Source organism: Fundulus heteroclitus, unplaced genomic scaffold (assembly GCF_011125445.2).
Source record: "Fundulus heteroclitus isolate FHET01 unplaced genomic scaffold, MU-UCD_Fhet_4.1 scaffold_157, whole genome shotgun sequence".
Classification (NCBI taxonomy): Eukaryota; Metazoa; Chordata; class Actinopteri; order Cyprinodontiformes; family Fundulidae; genus Fundulus; species Fundulus heteroclitus.
In genome coordinates this window covers 275444-301558 of record NW_023396569.1, presented here as the reverse complement: position 1 = coordinate 301558, position 26115 = coordinate 275444, and the positions used below count along the sequence as shown (strand labels likewise).

Genomic DNA, 26115 nt, shown 5'->3' with positions numbered 1-26115 from the left:
TCCATCCTGCCTAGGTCAGAACTGGAACATGTTTAATAATTTTAAATAAACATATGCTGTCTCTGTTGAAAAACTTAGTTTTAACAATCAGAAACTAACTCTTCTTTAGAAATGTAACCATCTCATAAGCAGATCCCTCGTTTATATTTTTCTCATTTTTTATGTTTGTTGTTGTAGCAGTCCAGTTATATGTATGTGGATGTATTTTTGGTACTTTTGTTAATAAAATAGTATTTGTAAAGACTAATGTGTTTTTTAAAAAATTATGTATACATTTATGTGCTTTTGATATTCTACAATGCAGACTGCAAGACCTTAACACTTATATTGTCAATGCTGATGCTTATTTTGTAATTGTGTCGAGGGTCCTCTTGGTAATGTTATTCGTTTAAAATGAAGTTGGAGGAAAAAATGGACACATTGGGTGTGTTCGGACCGGTACTTGAGGAATTCTATTTGGGTTCAAAATGTGTACTGAGTGAAACCCGTTTGGCAGGGCTACGTACATGACGCAACCGCCATTTTTAGTTTGGTGACATTTTATTGGCTAGTTTGAGCTTCTCGCGATACTAGCCAACCAATCGAAACACAGTAAGCGCCAAATCAAATGGAATCGCATCTACTGAAGAAGCAAAGCGGTGTGTTTGTCCCCCAGTCCAGACAGCGAGATATTGTGGAGGATTCTCGTGGAGTACAGCTACTTTGCACAAACGCTGGAAGGTAAGTTCTGATTTTATTACTAATCTATATATGTGTAGATATGTATATATATGAATGATCGTAGTTCTTTTAAAGACGATTATTGCATTGAATCTGTCAGTTAAATTACGGTTTATTTCACACCCAAGGTTAGATACGTGAACACGTTATTCCTTCTTCATTACGCATTCTCGAACAAATTTTATGTAATTTGTAATGCAACCTTATATACATTGTAAAATCATGCTCGTGCATTTCTGCCTCTGACGTTCTGTAACTGTAATTTTTAGGCCACATCATGGACACCGTCACAATTTCACGACGAGACCATCCCAGTAAGAAAGTGAGTTCTGAATAAAAAAAATTGTTTTTAACGTTTGTTTTTGTTCACAACATGTGCTGCTTCCTTTCACAGCCAGGTCACCTTTTGTGAAATTTTTAAAGCTGTTAAAGGAAGATACAGTCAGTTTCAGAAGCTAAGTTTCAGTCTGTATGCCTGTGTTCTTTTTACTCCTAGGGAAACAAGGAGAACACTCAGCCTCCAGCTGGAGCAAAGTCCTTTATTAAAACGGGCAACACCTCAGTTGTGCCATTCCAGCTCAGAGGCAACAAAAGAGAGGATGCATTTAACAAGAATGATTCTCTTAAAGGAAGAGCTAAAGCGATGGCTAGGAAGCCGGTGTCTGCAGAAGCTCAAGCAAAGTTGCAGAGAGATGCAAAAGGAGCTTCCGGAGATGTAAAAAGGCAAACTCTCCAACCTACTGTCGCTGAAGCTCCAAAGCATCCGGCTCCTGTGCCATCATCAAAATCTGCTCCAGGGATGTACAAAGGCAGGATTGTTCAGTCAAAGATTGGGTCCATCTGGAAGTCAAGTGATCCTCTGAGTGCCGCAGCAGTTTCTAAACCACCAGCACCCAAATCAGAGAGCAAAAATGCCAGAGACATGGCGAAAACCAACCGGTCCAAATCCATAGCTGAGGTGTCCAGGCAAGATACTAAAAGGCCAGTGCTGTTGAGGTCCAAGTCCGTTTCTGATAAACCCCATCAGGTGACCAGGTCTACTGGGTTGTGCTCCACACGGCCTCCTGCCCGAACCCTCACAGCTCCTGTAACCGCTACCAAATCAAAAGTCCCTACTATGGCTCCCAATAAGCAAGGAGGGAATCAGAACACAAAGCCAAAGATCCCAGTGACTGGCAAGAAAGCTGGTAAACCTGTGGTCTCAAGTACACTGAGTCAGTACAGGGTAAACACGGAGACGGCAGAAGAAAAACGGTAACCACGCAAACAAAAATAACGTTTTCTTTTGTGTTGCCCCCACATTACAACTACTAATCATTTTGCCTTTCTGCAGCGCGAAACTGGCCGAGTGGCTGGCCTCCAAGGGCAAGACCCTGAAAAGACCTGCCATGACAACTATGGGACCTCCAAAAACCAAGGTTTCTGCCAACGGCCAAGTGGAGCCAACCGTTCCTGGTGAGGCTGAGCTGCATCTTGCTGCACGGCCTAAAACTGAACCTGGCCCAAGCCTGAAGGTGGACAGCCTGGAGCATGAAATCCATGGTCCCTCTGCTGAAGCCCAGAGAGAGACACCAGGGATCATGAACACAAAACTGGATCTGCTGGACGACTCGGATGCAGATCTGACTGCTCCGGACAGAGTAGATGATGTAAGCAGATTTTAATTTTTTTTATTGAAAGATTAAAAAAAAAAAATGTTACCATGAGAATGCAATCTAATAATCTCATGTTTACAGATTGTTGTGAACCTTTGCGTCGCCTTGGAGGCCATGGTGACTCCATCAGGAAGCAGCGATGGTAAGTTAGTTTCAGGTAACTGCATTGGACTGAAACTCAAGGTGAAGTGCATCTCATTGATATAATCCACTCAAGTCCATTTTAATTATTCCCATTATGCTTCATTAAAGATGTTGACACACAGTGCGACCAACCAAAAGAATGCAAAAGTGAAGAGTGGAAGGATGAACAGATTCAGGCTGAACAGACCAGAGAGGAGCCAGAAGTCACAGATCAGAAAATGAAGCAGGAACATGTCGAAGATGAAGATGAGGGAAGTGAGGATGAGGATGTGATGGAGACAACACCACCAACGGATGCTTCAATAATTAAATACAGTGTAAAGACCACGCCATACTTGCAAAGGTAAGTTTGTGTAATTATAGTCACATTACTGTTTAAGTCCTTTCATTTAAGTAATCCCCCCCCTTCTCTTCCAAATGTGTAGTGTCAAGAAAACCATCGAAGGGGATGTCAGCACGAGCATGTCGAGGAGAAAGAGCAACATCAAGGACCTGAAGTTTCTGACACCAGTGCGCCGTTCCAGTCGCATCCAGCAGATCTCCTCCCACCTGCCCTCAATGCTCGCTGATCACGATCCATGCGTGTCGTCGCTGGCGGAGCTGGTGAAGCTGGATGATGATCCCAATGCGTACATTTACAGGAAAAACCCTGCACTGCTGCAGGAGCTTCCAGACCAAAATACATCCTAAATATTTAGCTTCCTACTCACATTATAAAAAAAAAAAGAAAAAAAAAAAAAAAGAGGACTTTGAGCTATTGCACACTAAATTAACATTTTGTTTTACTAACCTGAAGTATCTGTATGAAACTATTCTACAGTTATGGGATGAGCAGTTTTTCTGCAGAAAAAGACATCTAATCTTAAAACACCTCATCTTCTGTTGCGCTTTAGAGAAAATTATCAAAGCTCAGGAAGGTTAAGAGGACTTTACTGCACACTAAACAGAAGACCACCTGGAAACTCAGGATGTGGGGCCATAATAGGACTTATTTTACATTGACAGCTCCAGTTATAATGAACAAAAAAAAAAAAAAACACATTCAACACAATTCACAATCAATCCCACTTTAATTGATTATATTGTAAAAAAAATCCAAAGCACTCTTAATTGAACACTGCTTTCAGTTACACCCATTGGTAAATTATACTTCCTGAAATCAGACTGGAAGTTTTGACACCAGCTTCCTCTGAAGATGGACACTTAAGAACCAAAATAACCCCCAAAGAACTCAAAAACCCAAATCGTTTTGATGCAGTTTTCTTCCCTAAAAGTATAAAAAGTACTTTTCTCAACCATGTGCCGATCACACGGGAAGATGTTCAGTGCTGTAGGCTGAAGAGTAACGCTGCTGAGCCCTTATGTCCTCGAAAGGCCTCGGTTGTCCAGATCTTTCACCTAAAACATAAAAATTTTAGTTTTAAGCATTTAGCAGTGTATTGTACAAAAGACTGCTGCAGCAGCTGTTCAAGAAAAGTTCCCACCAAGAGATAGATCAATCTGATTTTAGAACTGTAACATAGTGCCAGTTTTAATTAACACCATTATCTCGTGGAAAGCTGCAATCCAACATGTTCTGTTTGTGTTGTACTGCCTGTGTAAATTCTAAGCTGCTGGTTCTTTTTGTCTTTAAAAAAAACAACAACTATTGCACCAATAATTTGAAGGTTTGATAATAAATGTTTTTTTCTTCATTGTACCACTGACTGAGTCTCCTTGTGGGAAAAAGAAGCTTTCTCCAACCGCCATCCTGAGGCTTACCTTGTATATCCTGACCAGCCAGTGCTCTGTTGTGTAGGCCTCCTCCAATACATCCAGTTCAAAGTCCTTGTTCCCAATTTCAGCATTTCTCACTCTGTCGTAACCAGGTGGCCTCTCTGCAGAGAACATCAAAATCTGAGTGGAAATACTTTGCAGCAGATATCGCTGTTTATTTTAGGCCTTTCTAACCTTAAGACAAAACACTTCTATGCTCCTCCTGAATTTGCCATAATTAAAACAGGATAGTTTCCACATAATGGAAGTTCTTCAGTATATTATTGAAAAATAATGCATAGTCCTTGTAAGAATCCAGGTCTGGTACAACCAATAGCAGGTTGTAAACATGTATGGAGTCTTTTCAACAGCAGAGCTTATAAAGTCGTAACAGCTACTAGGAGGGAGGACCTGCGAAAGCGCTCCTTTAAGCATCTGGGATGCAGCAGTCAATTTTTTAATAAAAATTGTAAATTTTTATTAAATTTACAACTAAAAACGCACAGCCAGCCAATCAGCTGTCGTGGTATTGGTTAATCTGTATCACTCCACTTGATGGTCCATGTGCAGAAACTGTAGTGCAGCTGTTGCTGTGGGAAAATGCTAATTTAGCAAATCTTGGCAGTAAAGGAACCAGTTTAAGGCTTGATCAAAGCCGCTAAAAAAGTGGGAATGTTGGGAGTCCTAGTGGTGGAGTTGCATTTAGAAAGCGCTGGTACAGCTGTGACCAGTCAATTAAGGACGGCAGCTATCAGTTCTGCAACGACATCCGTGTTACCTTTGGATCAGAACAGACATTACGAGCAGAGGTTCTCTGGATTCTCCACACAGTGACTAGATGCCACTCGCACGGCCCAAATGTGTGTCCTCACAACAAGTAATTTAGGATAAAACTGTTTACATAACCTGTTTCAGACTAGTGGATTTTATCAGGTGACAACTCATTGCTAAAATGTTTGAGCTCATGTTCAGTGAAACTGAATTAAACAACCAAAATGAAACAGCTGTGCCGACATGGATGTTTTTGGCCGGGGGCCATCGACTAAATAAAGCTCGTCAAAGTACATGTATTTTAGTAAATATTATTACTGACACCCATCCATCCTGACACAGTATCCTGTGTCAGGATGGATGACACATTTACTATATTTAAATCTTTTGTAAAATGGCTTCTGAAGTAGTAACTGATCATAACATCTTATTCAATATTGAAAAATGAGATAACCAGACAGACAAACTTATAAGGTTCTGTGCAAATGTGTAAAATCTTAAACACTAAAATAAAGGTTTGAACTGCAGCAGATTGTCTTGACCATGTCTACATGCATTGAGTTGCTGCCATGTGTTTGGCTGATTAGAGATTTGTGTTAAGCAGTTGGACAGGTGTACCTAATAAAGTGGCCGGTGAGTGTATATTAAATCAGAACAGTGCTAAGTGCTTCCATTAATAATATCTGTGTAGGTCTTAAACTCCATTCTCAATGGTCTTAAAAAGTCTTACATTTGAGTTGGAGTTACCTATAGAAACCCTGATCTTCAGGCACACATGGGATGGGAGACATTGTCCATGAGTGAAGACATGAATAAAATCTGACATCACCGCTCCTTTAGTGGTGAAGACATTTTTTGGATTTGCCAAAGACATGGAAAATCCAAAAAAGGTTATAAACAAAAACAACTGGACTTCAGTTCTTCTATCTAGCTAGTGATGGAGAAGTTCCAACCTTTTAAGCCATTTATTATGCACCGTCCTGTAGATCCAGATTCAAATGCAGATTGGTCTCCGCTAACAATCAGGCATCAGTGCAGAGTTGTTAGCCTGGCTCAATGAGAGATCTTTGGTTTCATGTAAGGTGTGAATTGTTCTGATACTGGTCTGGGCATCAGGCCTGATACTTAAAAAGCCGACAAATGAGGCCTCCTCCTCTGTTTAGAGATGTAAATGGATTTCTTCACTTCTCAAACCATCTACCCCCCCCATGTCCAACAACATACTTCTGAGCGCTGTCTCTCCATTCTCACTTAAAACTGTCCAAATGCATCAAATAGAGGTCAACGTTTTTCTTCTGCCTGTGGCTAAGGTGAAGGGATTCATCCCGACAAACACGGGTCCAGTGTGCTGCGATTACTTACTGCCCTCTGTGTAGACCTGTCCGAAGCGATAGTAGCACATCTTGTACATGAGACAGTTGAGCAGAACGGGGGAGCCCTCGCGGTCCACTCTGAACTCTCCAGTGGGGGTGTAGTAGTCGTGCTCCTTGATGTGTCTACCTGTGTCTGTGCTTCCACCGATTCGGACCATCCACAGAAACTTATTGATGTCTGCACAGAGATGTACATTTACATAAATGCTCCTAAACTACCTTCATTTAAAATAAGTAAATAAAGAGATCTATAAAAGATTTTGTTGAATGACGTTTTTCTAGTGAGTTCATTCCCTTTGGTCCAGTGCTGAATGTTGTATAATGCTTGTGAACATGTAAGCATTTAGAGACGCACCATCTGAGGAATAGCCCGTCAGTCCTCCAAAGATGACCAAAACGTAGCTAACGTCCAGTTCTCTCATGATCTCGTAGGCCTTCTCCTCGGTGGATGCCATGGCCTGCAGAGCACAAGAGACTTCTGCGGTCAACTTTGAAATCCTTTAGAAAGATGAATACCCTAAAGGTAACCTAAACAAAGCTCACCTGTCCAACCCTAGAAATGTGCGTGTTGTTCCACGTGTTGTTGTCCACTAGAATGGTCCGATTAGCCATGGCGGTGATCTGGTAGCCGTAATCCCACCACGACATGACTTTGGCATCCTAACAGAGAAAACCACTTTATTCTATCAGCAGAAAGTTCCACAACAATCCCCAAAAATGCCGTTTTCTCCATTTCTGTGGGAATGACTGACCTCGGGGGTGTTGTGGCGGAGCCAGTAATAGGCCTCTCTGAAGTCGTCAAAGATGATGCGGCTGCCGTCACCTCCCCGGGCAGACAGAACGATGGAGGGAGACGAGTAGGCTTCACTGGTCACCCAAGTGGAATGGAAGGTGTACGTAATGAGGAAGAAGGCCATAACCAGAATCATCCCACTGGCCACCTGGAGGGTATTAACACACCACACGGTTATCACGAGCAACACGTTACGGTTGTCGTAAAATACTCCATTAAAAGCTGATGAAGTCAACAGAAACACATGACCCTGCCAAGAAACCTCCAAGCTAACCATTTCTCGTTCAGCCTTAAATGAAAAAAAAAAAAAAAACATTTTTTATGATGTTTTATCATCTGAGTCAGTTAGTGCATTAACCTGCAGAAGTATTTGTTCCTCTAACTTTTCCAAACTGTCACATTAAAGCCACAGATGTAAATACATTTTAGATTTCATGACAGACAAAGGGGAAATTTTAAGTAGAAGTGATAAATGGTTTACAAAATAAAAACATTTGCAAAAGGGCGGTTTGAATATCTATCCAGCCCACTTTATTCTGATGTCCCTTAAAGTTCGGCGAAATCTGTTGGTTTCAAAAGTTCAATATTTAGTTAGCAGAGTCCAACTGGGTAATTTAATCCCAGTTTAAATCCATCTGTTCTGTGAATCCCTGGTTTCTTGGGAATATCAGTGAACAAACAGCAGACAGGTCTGTGAGAAAGTTCTGGAGAGGTTTGCAGAGTTTGGTTCTAAAATATCTCAAACTGTTCAATAAGTCATCTGAAAATGGAATTAGTATGGGCAAAAAACAAACCTACCAAGTGGCCATCCACCTAAACTGCCAGTAGACCATTAAATCAGATAAATGAGCCGAGAGACCCATGATAATTCTGGAGGAGCTGCAGAGATCCGCAGCTCAGGTGGGAATATCCATTGCCAGGAGAACTATTAATCATATACAATACAAACCTTGGCTTTATGGAAGAGGACGCAAGAATAAGGCCAATGGTAAAACAAAGCTACAAGAAGCCCTCCAGTGTAGTTTGCTACACGTTATGTAGGAAAAACAGCAAACTTAGAGAAATGTGCTCTGACCAGATGAGACCTCAACTTTTTGGTCTAAATCGTAGTGGAAAACTATCAGCATGTCGCCCTGAACATACCATCTCACATAAAACCTAGAAGTGGGGATGCTTTTCTTCAACAGGCACAGGGAAGCTGATCACACTTAATGGTTAAGATGGAAGTAAATTCAGGACAATCCTGGAAGAAAACCTTCTTCAGACTAGGACAGACGTTCATCTTCCAGCAGAACAACAACAAGCCAAACATACAGCCTGAGGCACAATAGAATTAGCCTAGAGCGAGGCCTATTCATGTTTTAGAATGGCCCAATAATGAAGTGGCTACCATTAGACTCAGTTTGAAGAAAACCGAGTCAGGTAGAGTAAAAACATACATTCGTATTTGTTAGATTGAAATTTGTCGCTCTGTGTTTCAGAGTGTTTCTCCTTAGACATAACTGGTTTTAATAGATCATTTCTAAGTCTACCTCATTTTTGATGGGGTAGGTGGAGTCCTGCTGCTTCTTTGTCTTCTTATCTGGCCGACTGACATCCAGATTTTTCATGTAAGTTGTCAACACCTGGGACACACCGATACCCGACAGAATGCACATCACTGGAGCCAGAACCAACATCAGACGCACCTGAGGGGAGGGGGGTAAATAAAAAATACATCAAAGTCAAGGGACATAAGTATGGTACATAATTCATGCATTCTTGACTTCTTCCTTCTCAGACCTACACATACCCAGTGGGCCATCAAGGAGGTTCTTTAGATCATTTAGAAACAGAGAGAAGACTTTGAACGTGGTCAGCTTTCTGTTCAAGGTTCCCACAGAATCTATACACTCAAATTCCAAACCTTTCCAGACTCTTATTTCACAAAGTCTGAAATAATAACTAATAAAAACTGAATTGCTATGGCTTTCCTACACATTTTTAAAGAGTTCAATTGCTTAATATGGAATCTGTGACTCGTACATCTCATAAGACAAAGGTGGGAGCTTGAATCTATGGATGAACAGACTAGCAGGTGAAAGGAGGGACTGGCGGAGGGGCAGACAGGTTGACAGATGACAGAATAAACAAATAGACAGCTCAGTTTTCAGATGGACAGACTGATTTCAAATCATATCAAGACCTCAGAAACACTCAAATCAGATCTCCAACTTTTCCAAACTTTCAATTTTGGATATTTCAGAGGACATTTCCAAATTACCATGTGAAAGTTACTGGACAGTATGTCTGGAACAGTAAAAGGACCACATCTAAACTTTATTTTGGCCAAAGAGGTTAGCTGAGAGATAAATGCTAGTAAATTATTAACTCTTTAGGGTCTGCTAAGACTCATTATTAAAAAACTATTTTTGCACATTTATGCTTTGCAGGAGGTGTTCCAAATGGCTAGTGCAAGCAACCTGGCATAATTTATATGTTCAAAAAATAAAAAGTGAAAATACTGTCTGCCTGTATACATCATCTGTATACATCTTGAGCCGGTGTCTGTCTCAAAGAAAAATTGTCACCAAGGTAACATGTGGGGACAATAAAGAGTCGGGATTCTTAGCACACCCGTCTGTAAAATGGTTTCATTGACTGGATTGGAAAAAATGTTGAACTAATAACAATAGTAAAGAGCATCTCTTAGAATCGACCCTGATCCGCCAGAAACCACACTGACAAGCATGTTAAAACAGACGTACCATGACGGCAGAGAAATACATGCTGGTGACTCCATACATGATGATGAAGATCCTGGCATCAGATAAGTTGTTAAAGCAGTAGTACAGGCCAACTGGAAGAAAGAAAGAAAAGTTAAGCTGAAGATGAACACAGAGACCATGTTGTACTGACTGCATCCACTGCTTCCGCCGACTTGCCTGGGAACATGAAAACAAGCAGCTGGAGGTCAAAGTAGTACGATGACCAGGTTGTCGGCTGGTGCTCCGAGACGGAAGCGATGATTGGGATGTTGTTTTTAGCGTAGGAGGGGTCCAGCAGAGAGTAGAAACGACCAGTCCAGGGAGAGATTTTACCTGACACGCCACCAGAACACAATTAGAAGTTAAACATTTTCCTCAGATAAAGGAGGATTTGTTAATGGAGAAGCACCAATTACAGTTTTATAGTAATTTCAGATATCACACTTTTGTAAGTCTTGAAACGTGCTAATACAAATGTCAGTCGCCTCTTAAGCAGGGCGTTTTAGGAAAAATGCCCTGCGACAGACTGGCGACCTGTCCAGGGTGTACTCCACTTTTCGCCCATTGACAGCTGAGATAGGCAACAGCACACCTCACACCCCCAGCAGGGATAAGAGTGTAGGAAATAGATGGATGGATTTAGGGAGAAAAAAAAAAAAAAAAAAAACACACCTAGGAGGTTTTAAATTTCTCTTTAGAAATTTGTAACCTGCCTTTTCTAGCCTTCCTGCCATGCTGAGTCATTTACATAAGGAGCAGAGGTTTTAAGACAGAGGCTAAAAGAGACTGAACTAACTCACGTTCTATTCCACAGACTGGTGCTGATATAATTCAAATGTAATGTTTATGACAAACAGCTTTAATTAGATGAATGCTAATATGAGTCAAAATACTGATATTTAAAGACAATTTTTCTACCAAATTAAAACTCAGTAAATATAATTTTAGCTTTTCTTTTCAACCTCTAGGAATATTTCAATGCCTCTCTATGGCTCCGTTCACACTGCAGGTCTTGATGTTTAATTATGATTTTTTTTTGCTGAAATCAGATTTTTTTTGGGGTGGTTGTTCATACTATTAAATGCGACCGCCGTCATACTGCTGTCTGAACGGTTCAAGACCGCAAAGTGACAAACATGCGCAGATAGCAGAAGGAGACATCACACTGTTTACGGAGGTAATGGAAAGTAATTGTTTCTAGAACTGTTAAAGTTTTGTAAAAACAAAAACCCAGATACCAGCTGGTGTCTCTCCTTGTTTTTAGAAAGCTGTTGAGCAATGAGAGCCGACCATACTAAGACCACATCAAAGCAAGATGAAGTAAGGTAAGAAGAAAGCAGCACAGCTATTAATGGTCCTCTATGGAGCGCTAACTGCTGCTGCTGTGTGTGGATGTGTAGAGAGAGACGGATAAAATGTGACATGACCATTCAGACAGCAGGCGCTGTGAAAAACATCTGATACGTATCCAAATTAGTACCACATATGGAAGTGGCACAAATCCCATTTTTTGGGGGTGAAAAGAACTGGGCCGTTCACCCTGCCAAGAAAAAGATGGGTTTGGGTCACATATGGGCAGAAAGATCAGATTAGGGTTGCATCTGAACGTAGCCGAAGACCTTGACAGGTGCTTCCAGCTGGTGCCAATTTGAGTTTTCAATGGGAGACTTTTGCTTGGGGGGGGGGGGGGGTGGTTATGTTGCATTGACTGTTGGGTAAAAAAAAAAAAAAATTTTTTTTAGGTTTTGACCAGCTGGGCATCAGTCAGACTGAAAATCAGCCGATTCCAAGCAGCAACAAACTTCTCAGAGCATCTCCAATACTACCAGTGTTGTCACTGAAGAACATTAGAGACAAGCTTACCTGTGAGCATGAGAACAGTGCCCACAGACAGCAGGATGAAGCCCACCAGAGATATGACACTCTTGAACAAGATCTCAAACTGCTGTGCGTTGAGCTTGCTGCGCAGATAATCCACAAAGGCGTGAATCTGGCACAAGCCAAATACTCCGAAGGCTGCCATGTGCTCCGATGACTGCACTGGCTGGAGAAGAAGGGACGACAGACAAGAAGGGGAGCAGATGGTCAGATACAAGCCATCTAATATTACCATCTCATAGGCAAAACGGCTGCTGGCGATGCAACATACCTGGAAGCCGACAAAAGAGATCTGCATGGAGAGGATGGTGCCCAGACAGTACACTGTGCAGTAAGCCACGTATATCCGGTGAGAGAATCTGCCTGTGAGCATCAGCACCAACACGTGGAGGGGGATGAGGTTGATCAGGAACACGTAGCCACCCCATGAGGACACCTAAACACACAGAACCCTCGCATGCATCACTGTTCACTCTGGAGTTATTCCAAATGTCACGCAAACACCCGAGTGGCCTCACCATGTAGAAGTATGCCAGAGCACACATGGAGGACCAATACACCGAGCCAGTCTTCACAGCTTTGATCCACATGTAGTAGGTCAGCAGCATGCAGAAGATGGCGATACCTAAGAGGGAGAGTGGATAAAGACTTTAGGTTTGTTTTAGTGAAACTGCATCAGACACGCAGCATCAGCCAGATCCAAGTTTCCAAACAACCAGAGAATGATCTGGAATCTTTCTGCGGTCCAGTCATTAACAGACAAACCACAACAGGTCCGGTACCTTCATTATCATAGGAGCCAGCAACTGAACGGGAGATGTAACCGGGAACCACTGCAATCATGGCGGCCGCCAGCAGCCCAGCACCTGCATCCTGTACACAAATGAATGCTGTTCAGTGGCACAAAACAAAAAAAACAAGCATGCACTTTTACAGCTCAACCCTTCAGTGTCTACATCGTATGTCATTACAATATACCAGGGTTGTGCTGCATTACTTACACCCAAATACAGGTACATCTCAAAAATGTGAATTTCATGAAAAGTCCAGCATTTTGTTACTCATTTCAGAAAATAATAAATATACAGTATATTATGTAGATTTATTACACATGGGCTAAGGAGAAACAGAACCATTTCTCCTTAGCCCATGTAAAACGCTGCTGATGCCGTCTCTGGTCCAGGAATGGCGTGGCATGAGGAAAACGACATTTGCAGCCCATGTGTGAGATTTGTCGTTGCGTAGTGGCTCTTGATGTGCAAGCGCCAGCCTCCGTCCACTCCTTGTGAAGCTCCTCCAAATATTTTGAACGACTTTATCTAAATAATCTCATTAGCTCTGCAGTTTCAGTGTTGCTGGTGCACCATTCCCTACCACAGCTTTTCCTTCAACTTAACTTTCAATGAATGTGCTTGGATACAGCGCTCTGAGCAACCAGCTTCTTTGCCATTGACTTTTCATGGCTCATCTTCCTTGTGGGTGATGTCCATGACTGTCTTTTGAACTGTCTAGTCAGCAGTCTTCATGATAACCCACAACCATCAAATTATACGAAATACAGGCTTGAAATATTTCACTATTTGCAACAAATCTATACAATATAGGAGTTTCACTTTTTCAAAATACTCTATTTTTTTTCCTAGATGTACACTACCAGTAAAAAGTTTCTAATTTCATTGAATGAGAAAAGGCCTTTTACCTAAAAACATAGCTTCTGAATTCTTCACTGAGAATGTGTTCATGCGGTTTATTTGTACCTTTAGCTCCTTGGTGAGGTGGTAGGTGACTATGGCAGTGAAGGAGGAGAAGAGGGGAGCAAGAAAAACGCAGACGTTCCGGATGTCTATGGTGATGTGGAAAAAGTGGAGAACATGGTACAGGACGGCAGACGTGACCATAAGTCCTGGAGGAGAAGATGAGACAGAGAAGCATGTTCACCAACTTTAAACAAATCACGCGGCGCTGGTATCATTTATTGGCACCCCTGGTAAAATGTGTGCAAGAATACTTCAAAATTAATCTAAACGGAAAACTAAAATCCAAGCGAAGAAAATTATTTCTAACTAAATTTCAAGTGGCACAATCATCGGCAACCTTAACATGCCCTTTAAGTTAGACATAACTGGTTCTAGGACTCAGACAAAAGCTGGAGAAATGAATCATGAAAAGCTCTACCTGGATAAATGGTGCCACCGATGATCCTTCCCAGGGGATACCAAGCTCTGTCATCAAACCAGTTGTGAAACTTATAAAATCCTTCTTCCGCCAGGAAGCGGGTGGTACGGTAGTTAAAGTACCTGGTAAGGAGAAGAACATTAAGGCGACTGAAGAGCACAAGGCTTCACAGAGAACCATCAACGGCAAAAAGAGCACTTACGGATCAAACTCATGGATGACACTTTCAAACCTCAAGACGGAAAAAAGCCTGGTGGAGAACGCTGAGGGGAGGGAAGCATGAAACAAAAGATGTAACCTAACCTGATGTTGTTCTCTAGCAATGTTGTTGGGATAAAGGATGCAGAAAACTCACAGAGGACAGCAGCCATGGACAGAATGAGCAGCTTCAGCAGCGTGTCCTGTTTCTCATAGGACAAACGCAGGAAGCCCAGCTTGGTCATTTTGGCGAGATTAGGGACAGCTCACCGTACTACCTGATCAGGACGAGACAAGCAGAGGTTAGATCCTGCAGAACAACACCACGTCAACATCAGCCTCAGTCAGCAGTCAGTCAAAGCGCTGCTGGGAGCTTCCATGTTCAGCCCAACCAGCTAAGGCCACGCACCAACTATGGCGTCAGCAACTAGGAAGCAGCCACTCTGTCAACCCCGTGCAGACGTCTGCGTCCAGCTTTCTCACCTTTGCCACAAACCCATGTAGTCCAGAGCTTCAAGCTGAAGCCCAGAGGGGTTCTGTTTGAAAGGCTGCCATGTGTGTAAGCATCAGATCCATCCATCAAAGCTAGCCTTAACATGACAGACATTAACCAGCCTCCACGGCGGCAGGATTGAACAACGACACTGAAATGCTCACTGCGTTTAGACAGCATGCATGCCAGAAAGAAAGTGCAGGCACGGCTAGAAATTAAAAAGCTTTTCAGCATCTTCCCGGTGAGCTCCGATGCAGCTGGTTTCCATCCATGTAGAGGCAGAATAGAAGCTAGACAGGCTAACCTGCTAGCTCCTGTTTACTAAAACCCAGTCACGAGGCTCTTTGTTCGACCTATTTTAAAAGTTCCATTAACTGCAGGCCTCAGACAATAGTTACTTGTTCCTAAACAAATCAACATTTTCATATGAAATTAGTGAAAACAGTCACTCACCCGCTCCGCCGTTCCTGCTACTCTACACTTTTCACACACTACCTTCGCCCCTGCGTAGTCCCGCCTCCACTGCCAGATGCGTGCACGTTTATTGGTTAATTGTCAGTCGACAGCTACATACAAGAAATGCGATTGGCTCCTTGGTTGTCATTCAATTGTTGTACTACCTTGCCGCTGCGGTGTAGTGACGTGTCCTTAGCGTTGATTAAAAAAATGTGTCCCCCCCTGCTGGTTAAAATATGAAGTTTCTGAAGGACCAAAATAAAAAACCACAATAAAATACAACAGAGGATAAAAAGTGCATGTTCGCACTTATTAGAATATGCAACAATGTGCAATTATTTATGCATATAATAATCAAAATATAAATGGAAATAACGGAATTCCTCCATGGTCATTTCAATACAATTTCTTATTCAAAAATCAAGAGTCTTTAATGTCATTATGTAACCAAAATGAAATCGTGGTGAGAGGCCAGCTATGAATTAACACATAACACGCAGGAACAAACCAAGATATGTTCAAATTGAATGCACCGACAACACCCTGTTGAGAACCTAAAGTTGTGCCTGCAAATAGTCCTTAGCATCTGATAAGATTTGAATGTTTGATTCAAAAAGACAGATAACAGTCACAATGTTAAATGTGACTGCTATCAATGTAAATTACTGTGCAGTTGCATGTATCAGGGAAACATCCTGGCAGAAGTTAAAAAGTGTGCAAATAGTCATTAGATAAAAATGTAAACCTTCAAGTTAATTGATGGTCAAGTCAAAAAGACATGTAGCAATCAATTTACAGGACAATGTAAAACACTGTGTGATTTCTTGGATGTACCAGACAAAAAACTCTCCCCCAGAAGTTAAAAAGTGTGCAAATAGTCATCAATCATTTGAATCTTCAAATCAAAGAACTGTGCAGTTTGCAAGGATGTCCAAACAAACACTCCCCAAGAAGCAATAGCTTCTTGGGGAGTGGGCAAATAGACATTAGCATGTGAGAGACATTGTAAAGAACTCTTTATTTGATTAAGAACCTGTGGTACCAGTAACATGTTTGTAAACATGTAAACAGATACGAACTGGGCTGGTGGTTCGTTGGATTTTCAGCACAGTGGGTGATAGCGTTCACAGCTTTGGGAAAGAAGCTATTTTTAAATCAATTAGTTTTTCATTGAATGTTCCTGAATCTTTTAACTAATGGAAGTGGAGCAAACAGTGCATTGCCTGTGGATGGGATCTGTGGCAATACGTCTGGCCCTTTTCTGGACTCTTGTAGCATAAACCTTGTCTAGATCTTGTATACCGAATCCCATAATCACCTGTGCTGTTCACACCACCCGTGCTAAATCCTTCCTATCCGGTGCAGTGCAGCTTCCATACCACACTGCACGCTGAGACACAAGATGCTTTCATTTGAGACTCTATACAAGTTTATGAGCAGCTGAGTAGCAAGCCCAGTCTGTTTCAGTTTCCTGAGAAAGCAAAGCCATTGTTGGGCCTTCTTCACCAGGTGGGAGATGTTCTCAGTCCAGGAGAGGTCAGAGGAAATGTGATTGTCTCAGAACTTTATGCTGTCCACACCCTCCACCACCTCCCCCTTTATGCAGAGAGGATCATATTCAGTCTTCCTGGACCTCCTGCAGTCCACTATGACCTCCTTGGTCCTGCTGGTGTTCAGGATGAGGCTATTCCACTGTGTGAGATTGCGGACCTCTTTTCTGTAGTGGGTGTCATAATTTTTGGATATGAGACTTACCACAGATTTCTGTAAAGCTTTCAAAGCAACCAAAAACGCTTCAGCCAGGGGGGGGGGGGGGGGAATCTGTTCATATTGCCATTTGAAGTTTTCAATCTGATGGGTGTCTGTTCATATTCAACACTCTTAAAATTAGTAAATTAATTATTCAGCTCTCACAATGATGGTGCAGTTCTACTCCTCCATCATTGAGTCCATCCTCACCTCCTCCATCACCATCTGGTACGCTGGTGCCACCGCTAAGGACCAGGGCAGACTGCAGCGTGTCATCCGGTCTGCAGAGAAGGTGATTAGCTGCAATCTTCCATCTCTCTAGGACCTGTACGCCTCCAGGACTCTGAGGCGTGCAGGAAGATTGTGGCTGATCCCTTGCACCCCAGTCACAGACTATTTCAGACACTTCCCTCTGGCAGGAGGCTGCGGTCCATCAGGACCAGAACCTCACAACACAAGAACAGTTTCTTTCCATCTGCTACCGGCCTTATGAACAAGGCCAAGAGCCGCCAGTGAAACTGGACACTGTCTCTCTCCCCCGTTCAGGACTTACAAGCTTCTGCTTTACATAAACGCACAGTTTACTGAGTATATATATATATATATATATATATATATATATATATATATATATATATATATATATATATATATATATATACACACACACACACTTTTTATTTTATTGTACTTTTATTTTTTGTCTGCACCATCAACACCGAGTCAAATTCCTTGTTAGTGCAAACCTACTTGGCGATTAAACTTCATTCTGATTCTGATTAACTTTGAGCCCAGAAGTCTGCAGGTAGGTTGTACTTCCACTACTTTGGCTTTACTGAAAAACATTTCTGACTGCTGGCATTTATTTTCTTTCTTCATCCCTGTGTTGACTGGAACAATGGCAGTGGGACAGGCTGTACTGTGAAAGCGTGCCTGGACTAACTGGATTCAGAAGCCTGTCCCACCAACAATCATTGTTAGAAGTAGCAGCAGAAGAAATTTTCATCGAGGTTTTATAATTAAACACGAGCTAAATTAGGTGGTTTGAAATGATCATTTGATAATTCTGGAAATTCCAGTCTGGTCTAGTCCTCCTCACATACCACTTCCTTGTGTTTTTGTTTCTTGAAATACATGCACTTCTCTCACATTAAGCACTTCTCTCACATTAAGTACATATTCAAAATTAAGTTGATAAAAAAAAAAAAAATATATATATATATATATATATATATATATATATATATATATATATATATATATATATATATATATATATATATATATATAGTGATAAAATACGAGTAGATTTAGGTAAAAGAACTCGGTTGCCTTATATAATGTCACCAATGTGCGGATGGAAGCTTGCTTGTTGGAGGGTAGATTACATATCAATTAAACAATAAATTACAGCAAAACAGAACCACTCTCCCAAGGCTACCCTGAGACCAGATTAGCCATAGCACATTTTATTTTCCTGTTCAAATCTGAAATAATTTCCAGAAACATTTTGAACATTGAATACTGACCAAATTTTATTGAAATTAGATGCTTTACTTTTACAAAAAAGGAAAACAATAAAACCACTAACACTATGCTCCTTTTTAGAATTGCACACTTTTTCAAAATCATTGCCCCTGTCTACAGCCATGAGCATGATAAGTGAAAGAGAAAGGATTACTGAGTGGGCTAGGGTGTCTGAAGGAAGGCTTGGGAAGTACTGAAATTATGTAAAGTAAAAAAAAAAAAAATCTTTGGGGTTTAGTTATGACATCAGCTCTCTGGGTAGGACACAGGTTTAGCCAAATGAGGTCGATCACCTATTTTCTAAAACAAAGGCCTTAAATATTTAACTTCCCTGTTTATTGTAGAGCTTTGCATGGTTGTGGCTGAAGGGAAAAAGAAGAGACCTGCAGTGGTTTGGCAGTGTTGTCTCACTATGACCAGCCAATGACCAACAGCAACATAGGACTGCTTGAACTGCTGAGAGATTGCAAAAAAGTAGGAAGAAAAAAAAACAAACAACAAAAACACTCTTATAGCTTCGCAAGTTTGTTTCTGAAACTCCTCGGACACCATCCATGTGCAATAAAAGCTGCGGATACTAAAGAACACGCTGCAGGTAAAACCAAGCTGTTGCTGTTCATTCTAAATGCAACTGAGGTCTTTCAAAGAGGGTAAAAAGTCTAATTATAGTACATTTGCTCAATATTAAAACTATATGGAGTCTTGGGCTGCAAGTTGTTATGAAGTGTCACTCAAATGGCACATTATACAAAAAAACCCAAAAAAAACAACTAAACCTGAAAGAAAATATCAAAGAAAATTAAAGTTACAGCGGTATACATTTCCATAATGTATTTAGAGTGAGGCGTGAGTCAAAATGTGCCTGGTGTGGACCTTAAATGAACCCAACAGCCGAAGATCAGATTATCTACATAAACCCTTCATCTTACATTGCATATCATCTTCTTTAAGGACAATCCTTCTGGAAGAATCCCTTTTTTCCTCCCACACTAACTGAAGCCAAATGGAGCTTGGTATCATGTGGGCCCATCACTGGCTGTGCGGCGGCAGTCTGTGGCGGTTCGGGGAGGTGTGGGGTGAGGACAGCTTCTCCGATGAGGCAGACGGCGTCAGAGAGGACTGCAGGTGGACAGTCTTGTGGAAAAGCTTGTTGCTCATCAGCACGACCAGAGAGAAGAGGCGCAGCTGGAAGTGACTGAGAAGCACACGTGTCATCAGTGACGGGCAGATTTATCAACAGCATCACAGGAAAGTTTGCAGCTCCATCTCATTTCTGCACGTTTTAACTGAAAAGAGCCAGAGCTTGTAGTATTGTAGTAAAGTGGGTACGATGACAATGAGTGCGAAAGCAGCTAATGTAAGAACTACAGATCACAACTTTAACATTACAGTGTCTTCCCAAAGGGTTTGTAAACTTTTTACATTTTGTCATTTTACAACCACAAACTTCACAGTATTTTATGTGCTTGTCCAATAAGAGAATATAGTTTTTGAAGAAAAATGATATAAGAAGTTTCACGATGTTCAAATCTCAATACTTTGCCGTTGCGCGGTGTAGGAGGGCCTGAGTGTCTGCACCACTACTGTTGGAGTGATGGAAATTTGTACAGAGTTTGATGAAAATTTGAATGTTTAAAGAATTCATTTTTAAGCATCAATAAAAAAAAAAATTTCCCCCAATTCCACTGAGTAGTGTGGTGGGCCTTCGAAATCAGGACACCTTTTCTTCCAGATTACCCTGTATTTAGCACCATCCATCGTCTAATTACTGAAAAGTGCTTTGTAAATAAACTTGCTAAGAAGCCTCAGCATCCTTCAAAAAGGAAAAACGACCTAAGGCAGGGTAAGGCAAGGATTAATATTGGTGACTCATTTGAAAAGTCTGAGATACCTAATTCATTTTAAAACAGATGCAAAGTTGGTAAGGTTTCTCCTCAACAGATAAGTACCAGTTTTGTTTTTTCTGGATAAACAATTCACTCTAGTGGTCAGTTTATATTATTCCAACCAATAAGCAGAAATTTAAATTTGCAGTGTCTGCCAGTCCGACAAGAACAATATATGTCTATCCTGTGCATGTCAAAACTCAGCGGGGTCGGTGGGAAGTGTATTTGGCCACGTGTCACAGCAGTGACGGACCGTTGAGGAAGCGGCATAGGCTGTGGTCAGACGCAGGCTGTTGACCCATTTTGGATGACCGCCTGGGTGACCAGACGTCCATGAATTTCAGGGACAGTCCCTGTTTTGGACGACCATGGAGGTGCGCTGACAGCCCCTGCTGACCAGACAGGCAGGAGATTCCCCGGTTTATACATCTGAGAGATCTGGTTACCTTAATTTCTGGGTCCCTGTGGGCAGGCTGTTTATTCAACAGCAACTTACTGTGGCTTCACTTGTCATCTTGAGTTTAGCTGCGCAACGTCCTCATCTCTCTTGACCTGGCAACGTGCACGACACACCCTCCGAAGGGTTTGTGTGTTGTTCTGATTTGAAACACTAGATGTCATTATTCCTTATTGTTCCTTTAAAGTTGTCCCTCTTGATAAACTGCTTTAGTAATATTAAACAGTGGCTCTGTGAAAACGACTTGCAGCTGAACTGTCATAAGACTGAAACCCCAATGATTGCCCCTGAACACTTCTTCTTGCAGTCTAAGGCCATTACTGGTTCTAGAAACACATTTTGAGACCAGAGCAGACAAATCCTTCAGAGCTGTGGCCCCAAGATAATAGAATGTGTTCCCTCCATTTTTTGGATGTCTTGATTCTGTTGATTCTTTTAAGACGGAGCTGAGGACTCATTATTCAGATGGCCTTTTAACTAGTTTCATGCTACATTGTTACATGTCTGCTGCTTTTATCTTTGCTTATGTCTTTAATCTTCAGTTTTAAGGACTTGTTTTTACTGAAAAGCACTTGGTGGTTTTTGACCTGTGAATGCCTGTCTTGTAAATTAGATGCTGGATCTCAATGAATCAACCTGTCTAAATAAGGCTTAGAAAAACCGTGGTATATAAATAAATGTTACTTACGCTTTGTTGTTTCTCAGTTGCTAAAACTTTGGGATTCTTTAGATCCTAACGCTACTTTTACCCTCTCCCCAGCTTCCTCCCTGGCCTGTGTGCTGTGTTCCTTGGTCTTCGTGATGTTGTGTGTTCACTAATGTGCTCTAACAAACCTCTGAGGCCAGAAACAGAGCAAATGTATTTATACAAAAATTCAATTACACACAGGTAGGCTATGTTAACTAATGAGGGGACTTCTGAAAGCAACTGGTTGAACTGGATTCTATGTCAGGGTGCATAATTTTTACTGCATATCACAGCTGCGTTCTTTGTGTTTATCCATCTCCTGAAGTACCAATCAGATTCTCAGAAGTTTGTTTTTGCAACATGACAAAATGCAACCATCTCAAAAGATATGAGTATGTGTACAAGGCGCTGTATGGGGAGGTCTGGCTCTTTGGCAGCAAAACAGATCAATGAGAATTTGCTCAAGACTTTCCACCGCAATTTCATCTATTTTTGAAGTAGCCATTGGCTGACACACTCACTATAGCTTTGTTGGTGTTTTTGCCTCATTAGCACTGATGATGAACAGAGGAAAGAGGATGGAGAACAAGCAGCCACTACAAAGGATAAAAGAGATAAATACTGAATTAAGGTACAATTTCCAGAATAAAAAAACCTTCTTGCTTCACAGACACCCTAATGGTAAATACTGGATATTAAAAAATCTGTATAAGAGACATGCTTCAAAACGTAATATAAAACTTTAACTATATTTAGGAAGTTCAATGCATCAACCTTGTCACTGACCTGATGATGTAAGAGGAGGGCATGGCAGTCAGCAGAGCCATGGGTAAACCAAAGCCAAAGTAATATGGCCAATTCCTCTCGATATTGGACAGTCGTTGGTGCATCTCGATGCCTTCCACAAAGAGAAAAACACGGGTCTTTTTATTTGAGCCCACTCTGAAAGCCACATAATTAATTATAAGAGGGGAAAATGAAGGATAATCTCACCGTGGTTGAACCAGCGATACTCGAAGCAATACAGGGAGTAGAGCAAAGACATGTGGAGGAGACTAACCATCTGTCCGATGGCATCAATGGGGAACAGGCTGACAATCATACCCTGATGGACCACAGACATTAAAAGCAGCAGTTTTCCATGAATGTTACAGCCATTTGTTTTACATTACAGGCCAATTTGCTTAATAATTACTTTTTAAAACCAAACTTCTTAAAATTAAAAAAATAAAATCAGGTTTTTGGTACTTTTTAGAAAATAATTTTCCATAAAATCTGTAATTTCCAAAGGTTACTAGCTCATTTACAGTGTTACAGCTGAGCCCAAACACCCCGGCTCGCCCCTGTGAGGAATGCCCACACTGGTGTGTCGGTCGCTTGACATAAACAGGAATCAGGTGTCTAAAAATGAAGAAAGCATCTGAGTGAACACGTTTACCTGAATGAGGAAGAGCGCCTGGAGCAGCAGGTTAAAAAGCATGTCTGCAATGATCTTACTGACACTGGGGAACGGCTGAGCTTTGCAGCCAGACACTTCAAAGGCTAGGTCAGCTATATCCTGCAAACAAAGAACACAGGCTGACCTCTGGACCTACAGGAACAACTACACTGCGATCACCTGACCTTGCTTTAATTAAACCAATAAATAAATCTACCTTTATAAATAACCGTATCGGTTTTATATTAATACCACACTGCAGACTGTGCCGTGGTTTTAACATTGCAACAGGGCCCGACCTGGAACCAGATGGCGTTCACTATCTTGCTAAGGACGAAGAGGGGGAGAACCCATAGAGCGCTGAAAACGGAGGTCAGGATGAATTCTAACCAGGACCACACGCTGCCGTGGAGGGAGGGGTCACCTGGAGCAGAAAGAGTTTTGATCACGTTCTGGTAGCTGCACAACAAGCCCGACAATCAGCTCCAGAGTTACTAGCAGCCAGGCATACCGATGATTCTTGCTGTTAGGGTCTGCAGCAGGGGGATAAAGACCCGGTAGAAGAGAAACAGACTGAGCTGGAGAGATAAAGTAAAGTTCTGTAAGGATCTTGTTTGGCTGAGAAAAATACTTGAGCAGAACCAAACAACAGTTTTAAACTGAGGAGCCTGAAGGAAAGAAGCGAGCTGAGAGACAGCTTACCCAGAACACTCCTCCATTCCAAGCACAGCACTGAAATATCCTGCTGGCTACTTTAGGCTCACTGAAAGAGAAAACAAACAATCACAGGATTTTTTGCATTTAAAAATATACAGTGTGACCCACAGCAGGGCCTTTGTAAAAGAGTTTAGAAGTAGAGAGGGATCACATCTGATAGCATGCTAAGACACACAGATGTCTGTGGACTTCAACATTGATGTGATGCAGTAAAACACGCAAACATATCTGAGAAAACGTCTGACGCTGGCCTCAGTCAGAACATTAGCAGCACTCCATACTTGTCCGGTTTGCGTTCCTCACTCTGCGCCCGTCTCTGTGCGAGGGCTCCACTGGCCCTTCTTCTCCGCTGCTCTTCCCTTTTCTGCTGGATGCGAGCATCCAGCTTGGAGATGGTTCCAATCCCCAGTATGGAGTCCTTGATCCCCTAGCATACCCAAAAAATAAAAACACAGGTATAAGGCGCAGGTCCCTTCCATTTAAAGTCCTAACAATGGCATTTCTCAGTGGCGGTGGAAGATGAATTCAACTTTTACACTCAACTGCTGACCAAATGATACAGATAAAAACATCAATAGAAAAATGACAGTGAGGCGCAGTGAGAGAATACAACAGATAACGCACAGGTGGCGAATCAGTAAAGAAACCTGAAACTCTTATCTTGGTGTCTGTCGTAATACTGATGGTGGTTAAAGATAAAGGTCACAGCAAAGTGAAAACTGCTTTCAATGTCATACCCATAAACTATTCCATGCCTCTGGACCTCACCACTGCATACCATTGTTTTTGCTGATATTTTGGAAAGGTAAGATGTTAATAAAGGGGCCTAAAATGCCCAAATCTCATGTCTATTAATTGTGGTTCTCTTCCTTTTCACTCAGTTATTTCCTGCTGGGAAACGATATTTAATGGACTCACATAACCATATTCCCCTATGTTTGAATATAACTAGATTATGGAAAATTATTATTTTCTATGATCAGTTTTCGGTGGTACTATGCGTCCCCAAGATGAGTATGAACTGATAAACCGTTGGGACGAATTGTCCTGTGGCAGCACAGCTAGTTTTGGCAAAAAAACAAAAGTACAAAATAAAGAAGCAAAATGACCAGACAGATTTTTCCATTTTGGCTGGGTCGGTTGGATATTCCTATGGAGACAGTAGCCATCATACTATCCAGTTAAAAGCTTTTAACTAATGTTTGTTGCTTCATTGCACAATAATGTTCATTTGAAATCTAGCCAATGGAACTGGACATTTCTCACTGGGTTCAGGTCATTTGAAGATGAATTACATAAAAGGGTTCACATGTTCTGAGTGACGAGGAATGAACATTCCTTGGCTTTCATAGAACACAAATAAGGACTGAATCTTCCTCATCCCACATTGTTCAACTTATCACCCCAAGAAGGGAAACAAGAAATATGTCTTACATTCATTTGCCTACAATAAACAACTTTCATAAGCAAAGTACATTTAGAGTTTACTGTACATCCATGCAGAGGCAGTCCTGGAGTGCAGAGGGCCCTCAGCTAAATTTTAATTGGGTTCCTCAATTCCAGCTTTCCTGTTTTAAAGTGGATCTATTGTGCTTCTATTTAAACATTTAGAATAGGTCTATGGGCTATACAAAACATGTTCATTACATGGTTTTGCACAAAATCCTTCTCAGATAATGAGATTTCACCTCCCCAGTTCCCCTTATTTTGAGCTACTTTCAGCAGCTGGCCTCTTTTAGGCCTCTGTCACTTTTATGTAAATAAGCTGCAGCTGGCCACGCCCCCAACTCAATGTTTACGCTTGCACTTTTTACAAGTGAAAATGGCCGCAAACAGACATGACGGTACAACAGTACCTCTTTGACCCCAGAAGCAGAAGAAGGGAAGCCTCCTGCACAACCAGCAAAGATGCAGCAACAGTTTCTGCACGGCAGGTTTCTCAGTGGACACAGGGCTATCAGTAGCCCATTGTTAGCGTTAGCTTGTGCTAAATGACAAATCACGTTCATGCAGAACAGCCATTGTACAATGAATGTAGCTGTAAACACCAGCTGATGAAGTGGGTGGAGCTCCGTTGGGGTTGCCAGGTGAGGGGCAGCGCCCACCGATTGTGATGCAATAATCAGGAGGTTTTTGAAACAGCCCAAGTTCCAGACACCAACAAAACATTAACTTATGAACTTTTTTTTTTTTTTGCGCTTTGACAGTTTCTAAAAGCAGCAGAGACCCAAAAGTAAGTACAAAAACAAGCAAAAAGTGAATTTTGCATAATAGATCCCCTTTAATAAACAAACTGTAGACAAGGCTGTTTGACTCTCCTACTTGTTCTGGCAGTCCTGTCAGGAGTAAAGCGTTTAAGAGGGGCTGGCTGTCATTTATTTATCGATTAGCTCCAAGCAGAAGTGACTATACTAGCAACAACCAAGTATCGCTGTTAAAGCAGCCATCAAAGAAGTCCTCCACTGTGATGACTGTCCTTACTCGTCCAGCCGTAC

The 26115-nt window shown here is 41.6% G+C and overlaps 3 protein-coding genes across 3 annotated transcripts in view; 1 reads left to right on the top strand and 2 right to left on the bottom strand.

The window, feature by feature from the left end:
• The first annotated feature begins 607 nt into the window (after positions 1-607).
• On the top strand, positions 608-3556 carry si:ch211-266i6.3 (cytoskeleton-associated protein 2). Its single transcript, XM_012865212.3, has 7 exons — positions 608-720; positions 990-1042; positions 1217-1974; positions 2054-2369; positions 2457-2517; positions 2628-2862; positions 2945-3556. The coding sequence occupies exons 2-7, from the start codon at positions 998-1000 to the stop codon at positions 3207-3209; spliced, it is 1680 nt and encodes a 559-aa protein (XP_012720666.2). The 5' UTR covers positions 608-720; positions 990-997; the 3' UTR covers positions 3210-3556.
• A 14-nt stretch (positions 3557-3570) lies between these two features.
• Positions 3571-15278, bottom strand: stt3a (STT3 oligosaccharyltransferase complex catalytic subunit A). Its single transcript, XM_012865211.3, has 18 exons — positions 15156-15278; positions 14367-14487; positions 14214-14274; positions 14012-14133; positions 13594-13739; positions 12619-12709; positions 12355-12461; positions 12108-12272; positions 11822-12002; positions 10136-10291; positions 9959-10050; positions 8744-8899; positions 7171-7359; positions 6962-7078; positions 6774-6876; positions 6408-6596; positions 4281-4396; positions 3571-3917 (listed from the first exon to the last, which is right to left on the bottom strand). Exons 2-18 carry the CDS (start codon positions 14452-14454, stop codon positions 3879-3881), a joined length of 2118 nt encoding a protein of 705 aa, XP_012720665.1. The 5' UTR covers positions 14455-14487; positions 15156-15278; the 3' UTR covers positions 3571-3878.
• Positions 15279-18415: 3137 nt separating this feature from the next.
• The window catches only part of LOC118558790 (etoposide-induced protein 2.4 homolog), an 8513-nt gene continuing 813 nt past the window's right edge, over positions 18416-26115 (bottom strand). The window contains exons 2-11 of the mRNA XM_036129333.1: positions 25477-25511; positions 23902-24047; positions 23606-23666; positions 23415-23481; positions 23203-23327; positions 22904-23023; positions 22459-22570; positions 22252-22363; positions 21987-22061; positions 18416-19629 (exon numbers count right to left, since the gene is read on the bottom strand). Of these exons, the coding sequence (XP_035985226.1) occupies positions 19464-19629; positions 21987-22061; positions 22252-22363; positions 22459-22570; positions 22904-23023; positions 23203-23327; positions 23415-23481; positions 23606-23666; positions 23902-24047; positions 25477-25511 (1019 nt within the window). The 3' untranslated portion in view covers positions 18416-19463. The remainder of the gene's footprint in view (positions 19630-21986; positions 22062-22251; positions 22364-22458; positions 22571-22903; positions 23024-23202; positions 23328-23414; positions 23482-23605; positions 23667-23901; positions 24048-25476; positions 25512-26115) is intronic.

Coding starts and splice junctions, on each gene's coding strand:
- stt3a (XM_012865211.3), bottom strand. CDS start 14,454: ATGACCAAGCTGGGCTTCCTGCGTTTGTCCTATGAGAAACAGGACACG. Junction 14,275..14,366: donor GTCCATGGCTGCTGTCCTCT/GTGAGTTTTCTG, acceptor CCCTCCCCTCAG/CGTTCTCCACCAGGCTTTTT. Junction 10,051..10,135: donor GCTTGTTTTCATGTTCCCAG/GCAAGTCGGCGG, acceptor TCTTTCTTCCAG/TTGGCCTGTACTACTGCTTT.
- si:ch211-266i6.3 (XM_012865212.3), top strand. CDS start 998: ATGGACACCGTCACAATTTCACGACGAGACCATCCCAGTAAGAAA. Junction 1,975..2,053: donor GAGACGGCAGAAGAAAAACG/GTAACCACGCAA, acceptor GCCTTTCTGCAG/CGCGAAACTGGCCGAGTGGC. Junction 2,863..2,944: donor ACCACGCCATACTTGCAAAG/GTAAGTTTGTGT, acceptor CCAAATGTGTAG/TGTCAAGAAAACCATCGAAG.